This window comes from Carassius carassius, chromosome 17 (genome assembly GCF_963082965.1).
Source record: "Carassius carassius chromosome 17, fCarCar2.1, whole genome shotgun sequence".
In the NCBI taxonomy this organism is placed as follows: domain Eukaryota; kingdom Metazoa; phylum Chordata; class Actinopteri; order Cypriniformes; family Cyprinidae; genus Carassius; species Carassius carassius.
The window spans coordinates 23,771,862-23,783,970 of NC_081771.1; the positions used below are offsets into that span (position 1 = coordinate 23,771,862).

Genomic DNA, 12,109 nt, shown 5'->3' on the forward strand with positions numbered 1-12,109 from the left:
TTTAGGAACACTGAATTTGCTTTTTTGAGTCTACACTCCTGCAAACTAAAGGTCAGCATTTTGAGTGTTTGTGTTTTCCTTTCGTTGGCCCCTTTGATGCCTCTGATGTAAATCAGTATTCAAATATTTGAGTAGAAAAAGGCACTGAGATTTCCATAAGAACCCAAGGACCCTGAAAAAATAGAAGAGTGGCTGGTTGTTTTTCACCATTGTGCATTCAAATGTTGAGTCTTTCTTATTCAGTAGTGATTTATATAAACTGCATGCTAATATATGTGTCTAAGCTTATTGAGAGGTTGTGCTATGCTTTTTATCATAGGGCTTTTGTTTGTTTGTTTTTACAGTGCACTTAAACAGTGGTTATATATATATAGAATATACATTTCCTTATATCATTCAGGCTGGCAAAACAATGCGCCAAGACAGTAAGCTAATGTGCTGAAACCTTTGGAAATGGTGGTACAAAACACCTGCAATGGACAAAAGCAAAGTCATATGAAACAGTTATATTAATAAATGAGGACAGGTCACCCAAAATGCTAATTCTGCCATCATTCACTCACCATGTCATTCCAAAATGGTATGCATTTTTTTTTTTTTGTGGAAGACAAAAGAATACACAAAAGAGCCAATGTTTTAGACCAAACTCACTTAAATTATATTGACAAAACTGTTGTAAATCTTATTTTGTGTTCCACAGAAGAAGGAGTGTCATATAGGAAAAAAAAATGGATGGGTGGGTAAATAATGACAGAATTGCATTTTTTTTTTCTTTGGTAAACTGTTCCTTTAATCTCATAAAACCTTATAAGATGTCCATGATAAGATATAGTGGAAACTAATGCATGACTCTTGTATATTTCCCAAATGATACTTGATATATCCCACCAACCTAAGTGACATGTGAAAAAATCAATTGCAGGATTCAGTAACTGTTGCTTGTATTGATCATATCATTTGCTTAGCTTTAAAAGAGATTTTTTATATATAATATGGATTTTCCACAAATAAAGGTCAGACTTCTTAAGATTACGATTAGAAATGATTGGCAAATCACATGATATGGTAGATGAAAGTGAGTGTACAATGAAATTGTTACGCGCCCAAATTTGAGTAGTCTCATTCGTTGTTGTTGCTGTTGCTTTCAAGATCTTTGCATTGGATGTTGCCTCCATTAAAGTCAGTGCCCGGCATCTGAATTCCATGCTTGTTTACACACCAGCAGATGCCTCGCTTGCGCCCCCTGGAGGGTTTACACTGTGACATAAAACCAAAAATGGACATCACAAAGTAAGCAATGTAACTTGACCCTGCCCTCAGCCAATAGCTTGTGTTTATAGAAAAGAAAACTTTCCGACTACTAAGCTTGCCTGTAGCTGACATCTATAAACATGCTGAAGTGCAGAACTAACCTGTTTGCGCTTGAAAAAGCCTTTCTTATCACAGTTAGGCAGGTACAATGAAAGAGCCATGATTCTTGAGTTGTCCTTCATTCTCTGGATAATTCCATCCAGCTTGCTTCGGCATGGACCCTGCAGTTAGCAGACATACCATTAACAGAACAGTCTGGAAAAGGTTTATTAATATAAACATTAAAATAACGGATACAGCATGAAATAATTTTTTCACTAACATCAGATGAATGTTGATGAACAAACTTACAATGTCAGACTGATGTTTGACTTTTCTGAAGAGCGGGTATTCAGAATTGCCCCTAATCCTGAGTTTAGCCTCCTGTCTCTTCTGATCCTTTCGCATGGCCAGAGCCTTCTTGCTGTTAATGTGGTCTCGTTGGAATAATGGAACTTTGGCCAGGGGAAGAAGATCCTCTGTTACCTCTGTAACGTGGGTGTCTTCATGTGACTCGTGATCTGAGAAGAGTACAATAGTCGAATGCCAGTGTTGGGAAGGTTACTTTGGAAATGTAATAGGTTACAGATTACAAGTTACCCTATTTAAAATGTAATAGTAGTGTAACTTTTTTAATTACTTTAATAAAGTAATGTAACTAATTACTTTTGAGTACATTTTGATTACTTTTATAAATTTCAAATGAATGTTAATTTGCAACTGTTAATCATCTTCAACCATTTTACACCATGCAGGTTTAGAGCTCAATACTATCAGACTTTCACCATCCTTCATCACCTGAATTAAGATGATGATGATTTTGAACACATCCACCACACAATCAGACTTTAGTACTGCCTTTTACTTAGAGATTGATCTGAAGTTCAAAGCAGATTTAAAATCAAAAGAAATAGTTTATAGATACTGTTTTTGAAACCAAATCTTTGCATAACTACAGGCATCTAACTGCATTTAACAATGGTTTGGGAAAAAATAGTTAATAAAAAAATAAAAGCATATACATCAACTCAAATACGGTTATCTAATAAGCATGTGTCCTATTTTGTGTACTAAACTCCTGAAACATTGGTGTCTTTCTGAAACACTGCTGTCTCTTTGTATATGATATGATGATAGTTTCTCAAAATAAGTAAAAAATGCTCATGAAGTGACTGTCCTAGAGATTAATTTCCATGAGGGGCGGACTGGGAAAAAAAATAGGCTGGGAAATCTCACACTCATACACCCACAACCCATTCTGAAACAAGGACAACCCTATTTTTTTTTGGACCTGACATGAAAAAGATTTAACTCCTTAGGTTGGGGACATGCAACGTAATTAAGAGTTCTCTCCTGAACTGCACCTTCACTTCCATTATCCACCCATCTCTCTCATGACTTAAATACTGAAGATTTTTATTTGACTTTTACCATGTTTTGTAAGTGCAATTTTGTTTTTTTTGGCAAATGAATTACCACTTGTATTTATTTTTACTACAAATTACATAGTTAAACCACGGTTAGTGCCATACCATAGGCTATATTAATTTTCCTAAGGGTTGTGTTTTTGTATCCACTAGCTCCCCCTAAACCTATGTTAAAATATGATGATTTGTCTGCTAACTTACTACTGTAACATTACAAAAGATAATAATGACGTCGTTTATACAGTATTTTGAGTGTTTGCGAGCAATGTGCTGCTGCTGCTTGACTAAGTAAACAAAGACAAAACTACATTAGCATATTTACAGATGAAACTGACCTGCACCTGAAACCCTGAACAGAAGTGTCGCTTCTCTGCTCCAGCTGTGCGCTTACACAGTTCACTCCGGTCTCTCTCTCTCGCATTGATTACTCGGAGTCTGATCCAAACAGTTCGGGGAGAGCGCGCGAGCCCAACCATTGCCAGTCACGACTAACCGGTTCATGATTTATTAGAGATTTAATTATCGAATGGCGGATTCGGAAATAATCGCTTTAGTATATTCGGCCTGCAATTATACAATAACAATATTAAAGTAGAAGGCCAAATCGTCTGCCAGGCCACCGGGAATAGTCCCGGTTCTCCCGATGTCCAGTCAGCGCCTGATTTCCACTGACACGCAGAACGTGCAGGAGTCATATTCAGTCTTTTTGCGGCTTAATATTCACAGACATCAGTCCATATCGGGTTTTGATTCAAGTGTACTGACCTACTTTTGATTTATTCGTCCAAAATGTTGCATATTGCGTCCGCGTTATAGGCTGAATTCCATTTTTATGACTGGATTCTACGAATGTGTTTTCCCGTCTCGGAGATTATGGGCCATATGTCTTAGTGCAATTTGGGAAAGAAATAAGCTGTATGTGGATGTGTGTAAATATTCAAATGTAATCCTCTTTGTAATCGTTACAATTTTCATAAGTAACTGTAATTTAATTACTCATTTTTTCTTAGTAACTGTAACTGATTACTGTTACATTTATTTTGTAATTAAATTACGTAACGCCGTTACATGTAACTAGTTACTCCCCAACACTGTCGAATGCAATGGTATAACTGAGATCCATGTAACAAATACACCAGGGTTGTTTGCACTGTCAAGACGCCTGTATGTAAATCACAAAACAATCAAGACCATCAATTTAAGGCCACAACGGACTGGTATGCTTCAAGTTGATTATAGTCACTTTGCCATTAACTATCCACAAGAAAGACTTTTATCTTCCAGCACACACTGAGAATGTTGCTGCTCAGATTATTGGAATACTGATTGTAAAGAAGACTTAGCAAGACTAATGTTTAGCATCTGAGAGTGAGCCAATACTCTTGAGAAGAGAGAGATCAACAGATTTCTGGTATTTTTTAAGCTGTTGGTTTTCTCAAGATGTCATCTTCAAACTTTATTAGCGAAGATAACTCAGAAACTACAGAAAAGTTATCCAAATTGGAAAACATAAAAGGTAGGTATTTCTGAATACACAGTCTGTAAAAATCTATAATGGAAGTTTTGGAAGTTACATTTTAACTTCATAGAATCAAATCAAGCCTGACAAAAGCGGTCAATAGTTTAAACTCAACCATCGGCTCTATTCTTTTAATTGTAAGCAGAGATGGCAGATGCTTTCTTCAATTTGCCAAGTCTATATCCTCTTCCTCTCTCTCTCACACGTCACTGCATTTGCCCAGCTGTACAGTGAGTAATCAGATTCAAGGGCTTGACCTCTTCCTTGTCCCTTATGTGTTTTCTGTGGAAATGCTAAGCAGCCAGGGTCACAATGGATGAGCAAATCTCTCAAGCCATTTGCGATGACATCACTGACAAATCAGAGAAAGACATCAGCAAAGTTTGGAAATAATTGAATAAATCAACATCGTGCTTCTGCTTCTTTCCTAATCTATTGATCTTTTATTTGAGGGATATTACATTTTATTTTAGCAATGTGACAAGTGCACTTCCAAGTCTCCTAATCTGGGGGTACTGTTCTGGGAATGCATGCTAATCTGAGATCTGTGCAGTCCTGGGAGAGGTGGTGTGCTCATTCTCTCTCCCTGATTTGTCTTCTAAATGTCTTCTGTTACACAGAGTACTGTTAACATACCTTTTATTACTAAAATCTCATTGTTATAGTACAAAGGTGGCACTAAATGAGTGTATTTACACAAAATGTTTGATACAGAACCTCGCAAATGACATGCAGGGGAAAAAAGTTATTGTGGCCACGTATTTAGAAATTATTTTCAAAATTTATTAATATAGTATGTGAAAATGTTTTATTAATTTGTTAAGTCAATTTAGTTAAATTGCAACCGCAATTTATGTGTGTGTGTGTGTGTGTGTGTGCGAGTGTGTATATATTAGATTTTTAAAATTGTATTTATTATATTCAGAATGCTGCCTCATTTTTTCAGCTCACTCTCTGTCAGAACCATTCTCAAGCCTCCCATTCTTGTCTAAATTTTTAACGACTTGCAAGATGATGAAGATTCAGAGTGATATAGCTGCAGCAGCTGTTTTCAGTAAATGTGATGAGATCGCATAATCACAGTTTTAAGAGTGCTGACAGTTGAGCTAATCGCTGATTTTTATGGAGCTGAAAAGAAAGGCAGTGGAGGCTAAAGCCGGTAAAAGAGTTTGATATAAAGAGAATGACAGACAGATAGATCTGCTGGTGTGTGGGTGGGGAGTTGCTGGAAAATAATTTGATTTGAATACCAATTCTGTATTCAATAAATGTAAAAACTCATCCAGATAAAATAAAACCTACAAGATTTTCTGCTATGGCCTGACCTAGATAATACAGGATAGATAGATAGATAGATAGATAGATAGATAGATAGATAGATAGATAGATAGATAGATAGATAGATAGATAGATAGATAGATAGATAGATAGATAGTTCTCCTATATTCATTTTTTTATTTTATTTTTATTTTTGTAAGTTATTTATTTATTTTTGCATACAATTGACATATTGCATGTCAATAAAAATTACCTCTGGGTTTGTATAGTTTCTCGTTCATGCAAACTCCTTTGCCGTAAAGCAGAGCGTGCAGTGGCTTTTCCTCCCCATTCCGAGGCAAGCAACGCAGTCCCTGTCCACAAGTGCCCGTGTAGACTCCACACGCCTGCCCCTCGGTCAGTGCGCAGGTCAAGCAGCATCCGCAGCCGGGCTCCTTCACCACTTGACACCCAAGCCTTACCGGAGGACACATTGACATAGCCTTCTGATCGCACGGCTCACAGGGCACGTACGAGGCAGAAAATCCGGGTAGTCCCCATACAAATGTCATCAGAGTACACAAACTTAGCAGCATTGTACTGTAGAGAACCTATTCCACCAGCCTTGAATTAGTAGAACCGACGCTTTCTTTCGTTTGAGATGTCCGAGAACTAAGACGTAGCGTCCGGTTAAATGAAGAAAGTGTGTCGGTGTTTAAAAATATCAATTATCAATCCTCTCACCACTTGGTAGAATAATCCAATGCTGCAAAACACCTGAGATCTATAAATTAAAAGGCAATGCCCTGAAATGAAAAGGGGGAAGAGCACAGACCTAAGAAATTCGTGTAAGCTATACCTTCATCCCTATATTAAAAAAGAAATCAATATGTACCGGTTCTATTGGAGCACCCTCGAGAGCTACTGTCAGTATGAAGCTCTGCTCGTATTAAACGCGGTGAAGGGAGGCGCACTGCACTTCGTTTAAAGGTAGGCTACTGGTTCTTGGGCGGATCCCCGAGCGATGCTGAGCATAGTAGCTTTCGAGGTTAAGATTAAGCGAAAAGCTAGCAACAAAACTATGAGATAAGCAGATAAATAATAATTATTTAAATTACAATAATGACTAAATAAAATTTACATAAATTCAAAGTCTATATATGATTTCTGTTCAAAGCTAACGAACGTCTTTTTTGGGTGCGTGTAGCCTACGCTCTTTTTTAATATTTTGAAAATAACTAGAAACGAATAAATATTCAAATGAATCGATTTCTTTTGCCTTCATATGTAGAAATATTGAAAACACTTGATTCGAGCACAATATGCGCCTTTCTTCTCCGATTAAGGCTGTACTGTCAGCAAATTTAAGTTTAATTGGCCTATAAGATTAAGTCCGATTAATTATTAGATTAGACTATCTGATTATTAGATTAAATTTAAGTATTAAGTATTTGTATTACGTATTATGGTTAACATTACCAAATTAAACTATTAATATTAGCTTACATGCTAACAAATCGATTAATGTATAATAATCAATCAATCTATCTATCTATCTATCTATCTATCTATCTATCTATCTATCTATCTATCTATCTATCTATCTATCTATCTATCTATCTATCTACCTATCTATCTATCTATCTATCTATCTATCTATCTATCTTTCTCTCTCTCTCTCTCTCTCTCTCTATATATATATATATATATATATATATTGCTAGGCAAAAATTAAATTCAATTAATCATATTGTTATGCAGAAAACAAATAATGCATTCAAAAGTAGTGTATTGTGCACTTTTTCAATTAAAAGTTCTGCTATATGAACAAAAGTGAGACCTATTAGTGAGAACTATTGAACTATTAGAGACCTGCACAATCTCAGGACCCAATGCAGCAGAGGAGACAACACTTGATGTGCGGGTAGAGACTCGTGTGTGTGTGTGTGGGATGCGGGAGAATAATTAGGGTGTGTGCACACTATGCAATCTTAACCATGCCGGAACGCATTTGACCCACAAAGCCTGGTTCGTTTGACTAGTGTGATCATTCCGTTTAGTAGTCCCTGGCTTGGTTGGAAGAGGTGGGCCAGAGCGAGGTTCAGTTATATATACAGGTGCATCTCAATAAATTAGAATGTCGTGGAAAAGTTCATTTATTTTAGTAATTCAACTCAAATTGTGAAACTTGTGTATTAAATATATTCAATGCACACAGACTGCAGTAGTTTATGTCTTTGGTTCTTTGAATTGCAATGATTTTGGCTCACATTTAACAAAAACCCACCAATCTCAACAAATTAGAATATTGTGACATGCCAATCGGCTAATCAACTTAAAACACCCGAAAAGGTTTCCTGAGCCTTCAAAATGGTCTCTCAGTTCAGATCACTAGGCTACACAATCATGGGGAAGACTGCTGATCTGACAGTTGTCCAGAAGACAATCATTGACACTCTTTACAAGGAAGGTATTCATTGCCAAAGAAGCTGGCTGTTCACGGAGTGCTGTATCCAAGCATGTTAACAGAAAGTTGAGTGAAAGGAAAAAGTGTGGAAGAAAAAGATGCACAACCAACCGAGAGAACTACAGCCTCATGAGGATTGTCAAGTAAAATTGATTCAAGAATTTGAGGGAACTTCACAAGGAATGGACTGAGGCTGGGGTCAAGGCATACAGACGTGTCAAGGAATTTGGCTACAGTTGTTGTATTCCTCTTTTTAAGCCACTCCTGAACCACAGACAACATCGGAGGCGTCTTACCTGGGCTAAGGAGAAGAAGAACTGGACTGCTGTCCAATGGTCCAAAGTCCTCTTTTCAGGTGAGAGCAAGTTTGGTATTTTATTTGGAAACCAAGGTCCTAGAGTCTGGAGGAAGGGTGGAGAAGCTCATAGCCCAAGTTGCTTGAAGTCCAGTTTAAAGTTTCCACAGTCTGTGATGATTTGGGGTGCAATGTCACCTGGTGGTGTTTGTCCATTGTGTTTTTTGAAAACCAAAGTCACTGCACCCGTTTACCAAGACATTTTGGAGCTCTTCGTGCTTCCTTCTGCTGACCAGCTTTTTGAAGATGCTTATTTCATTTTCCAGCTGGATTTGGCACCTACCCACACTGCCAAAATGCAGATGCAGATGAGCTGAAGGCCACTGCTGAAGAAACCTGGGCTACCATACCGCCTCAGCAGTAGCACAAACTGATCACCTCCCTGCCATGCCGAATTTAGGCAGTAATTAAAGCAAAAGGAGCCCCTACCAAGTATTGAGTATATGTACAGTAAATTAACATACTTTATAGAAGGCCAACAATTCACTTAATTATTATTATTTTTTTTTATTTTTTTTTTTGTGGTCTTATGAAGTATTCTAAGTTGTTGAGTTTTTTGTTAAATGTGAGCCAAAATTAATTATAATTAAAAATATAATATAAATAATCATCATAATCAACTTAAACTACTTCAGTCTGTGTGCATTGAATTTATTTAATAAATGAGTTTCACAATTTGAGTTGAATTACTGAAATGAACTTTTCCACGACATTCTAATTTATTGAGATGCACCTGTAGATCAGTGAGTGTAAGCGCTAACCAGGCCGGAGTGCAGATCTTCTATACATGCTGCATGATTGTGTGAATATTTTTGAGCGGCAAAAGAGATAGATGTATAAAGAAATATATTGTGAGAGGGCTGTGTGTTACCACATCCCATACGACTCAAAATAATAAACTACAAAGTTAACAAAACAATGCACTCTACTGTGCTGAGCAAGCGCTTCTCTGCTGTCTTCACGTGCTATCGGAAACCTTCTATGTCCAATTTATGAAGTCGTGATTACAAGCTTGTTGCATTCTTTTCTGTTAAAAATAACAGTGTATAGTGGTTTGTGAATGACGATGCTTAGCCTAAATAATTTGATTGGGAGCATCCCCTTCTGTGACCCATGATTTGTCTGTATGTGTATTTAGAGCCAGTGAGCAAAGGACTTTTATAATAATAAAAAATTCTTATTATATTAAATAATTATAGACATTAATCAATTAATGCGTTAACACGCTAATAACACTTTAATCTGCCCAGTATATATATATATATATATATATATATATATATATATATATATATATTTCACAAATTAGCATAATATGGACAAACATTTAATATACTGTATGAGGGATGAGTACTGAGTGAACTTTTTTTGAGTGTATGTTTTTTTTTTTTTTTTTTTGCTCTACCTCTTAAATGTCCTAAAATAGGGATTCAATAGCCTACTTGATTCAAGATCATTCGTTGGAGACTGACAATGTTTAACCATGTAAAATGGTGGGGGGCAATGCAAAAGAGCTTCTTTCTTCAGTGCTTATAGCCTGAATTACACAAATAAAAACAATACCATTGGAAATAAACAAAATGAGTTAAGATAGGAACCACCAATAATGAATTAAAACAGAGGGTATTATGAACAAAGGATTAATTTGACATGGGTGGAGACAAAGCTGGTGGGATAAAATACCAGAGCAATGTTGCAGGAACAGAGGACCAAGGTGGATCAAGGGGAACTGAGGACTATAATGGAGCCAAAGAAAGGGGGAATCCATGGTAGAGCCAAATAGATGAAGGGCCAAGGCACAGTATGATGAGTGGGGTGGGGCCAAGAGCCGTGGGAATGGAGCGAGGACGGTGGAGTTAGTGATAATGAGCAACACCTTCACCACTCACCGATCTCAAGTCCCACAGAGGAGCTCTGGAAGGATAAAACGAAGAGTAACTATATTGAAGGATAAGAGAGGAACAGGCCTGGATTTTATGTTGATTTTGTTTTGTTTGTAGCCCAGTCATCTGTGAATTGGCTGTTGTGCTATTTTCAGTTTCAGTTATTTTCAGTCTAGAACTCCTCGGTGAAGCCAGGGAATCAAAAATTTTGCAGTAGAACCAAAGGTTCATATAAGACCAACAAGCTTGGAGTGCTGATTTAAAGGTGGATGTTCTTAGTTCTTAGATCATGGTGGCTCTCCTCAATCATCAACCACGAATCCCCTTTTGATTTGGTTTTCAAGTTGTGCATCTTGAATCTGTGACTGCTGAATTATGCACTTTCAAGGTGCATAACAGACCTGTAATAGACTCTCACACATGATGAAGCTGAGGGACTGGATTATGTCAGTGGACCTAAAACATGTTTTCATGTTCAGCCTCTCATCACAGAAGGTTTCTGACATTTGCTTAGCATTCACCAGTTCGTGTGAAACGTGGCACAATAGCCTGGTAAATTGCCCCATGCCAGTCATTGGCTACAGTTACACTGCGAGCCGTAGTGCTCAATTTCAATTTTTTCTTAGATCCGATTTTCTAGTATAGCTGTTGACATTGTTGTTTTAAATGTGGCCAATATCAGATTTACAATGTGAACAGATCATAATACTGAACTGACCCGCATGCGCAAAAGAATGATACAAACAGGGTTTCCAGGTTTTCTCAACAAAATCCATCCAATTGCTTCTCAAAACTAGCCCAGCCATGTTCTGTGGGGTAAATATTGCGTTAGTGGGGTCACGTCAATCCACGAATTTGAAAAACAACCATCGGTAACAGTGGAAAAAGTAGCCAGATTCCTCGAGAAAACTTTGGATTTGGAAACACTTGTCACACGGAGGTAAACACGGAGGACATACAATAAGTGATTTTGTGTTTATTTATAGTGTGATCTGCTGCAGAAGCAAGCAAAATTATGTGCTGGCAATATGAAAAATAAAGACAAGGATGTGACAAAGGACAGCAGAGTTTTTAAACTTTTATGATACGAGCCCTCATGCTTTGCTTGTGTATAGTGTTGTCACTGATATACTTATGAATTCTTCTGACACATCAGACTTCAACTGATTACGTTTTGCAACTGTCTTGATAATTTTGGATATGTAAAATCTCTGAAGTTTCTCCCGGCAGGGCACAATTATGACGAATGTCAATCTAGAGTGAAAACATCTGATTTAGTGCCACATATGGAAGTGACACAAATCAGAATTGAAAAGATCAGATTCCATGTGGTTTGTGCTGTTCACACTTTCATGACAAAAACAGATCTGAGTCACATGAGCAAAAAATAAAGAGAAAAAAGTTTTGGGCCAGATTTGCCTGCAGTATGAACATATCCATTTTGTCTTTTATACAAGTGCCAACTGCCAAGTTGCATACGCATGTGTTTTACTTGGTCCACTAGACCGCTACCAAGAATTGCTATAATAAGGTTGCTGGGCTGTCTCCACCCTCCTATCATGCAACGTCACCTCCATATAGGCTAGGTGAATTAGCAAAGTCAACTTTCAGCAGCTGTGTGGCCTGAGGATGCCAGTGCATCTACCGGTACAGCAGCTGTGTGTGCTTAACCTGAGAATGCCGGTGCATTCTTGGTTCCCTGAGAGGAGGTAATGAGAAATTGCATAGTTTGCCATGGTACTTTCAGCTCAGAGTCTGTAGAGCACTGCTCTTTTCAGTTGAAAGTTTCTGAGGCAATGAAGCTCAGTGCTGCTATATATAGCACAGCCTTTGTGGGCTTGAACATTATTG

At 37.4% G+C, this 12,109-nt stretch overlaps 1 protein-coding gene across 1 annotated transcript; it reads right to left on the minus strand.

The window, feature by feature from the left end:
* Positions 1–1,029: 1,029 nt before the first annotated feature.
* On the minus strand, positions 1,030–6,249 carry igfbp5a (insulin-like growth factor binding protein 5a). The gene is made up of 4 exons (XM_059570224.1): positions 5,828–6,249; positions 1,663–1,871; positions 1,413–1,532; positions 1,030–1,257 (listed from the first exon to the last, which is right to left on the minus strand). Exons 1-4 carry the CDS (start codon positions 6,147–6,149, stop codon positions 1,120–1,122), a joined length of 789 nt encoding a protein of 262 aa, XP_059426207.1. The 5' UTR covers positions 6,150–6,249; the 3' UTR covers positions 1,030–1,119.
* Between the last annotated feature and the right edge of the window lie 5,860 nt (positions 6,250–12,109).

Bases quoted from the DNA above. Each gene is read 5' to 3' on its own strand.
- igfbp5a (XM_059570224.1), bottom strand. From the start codon at position 6,149: ATGCTGCTAAGTTTGTGTACTCTGATGACATTTGTATGGGGACTACCC. The intron at 1,872-5,827 runs GTAATTTTTATT...TACTCTTCTCAG, and splicing joins GAAACTATACAAACCCAGAG to ATCACGAGTCACATGAAGAC. The intron at 1,533-1,662 runs GTAAGTTTGTTC...TGCTAACTGCAG, and splicing joins TCAAACATCAGTCTGACATT to GGTCCATGCCGAAGCAAGCT.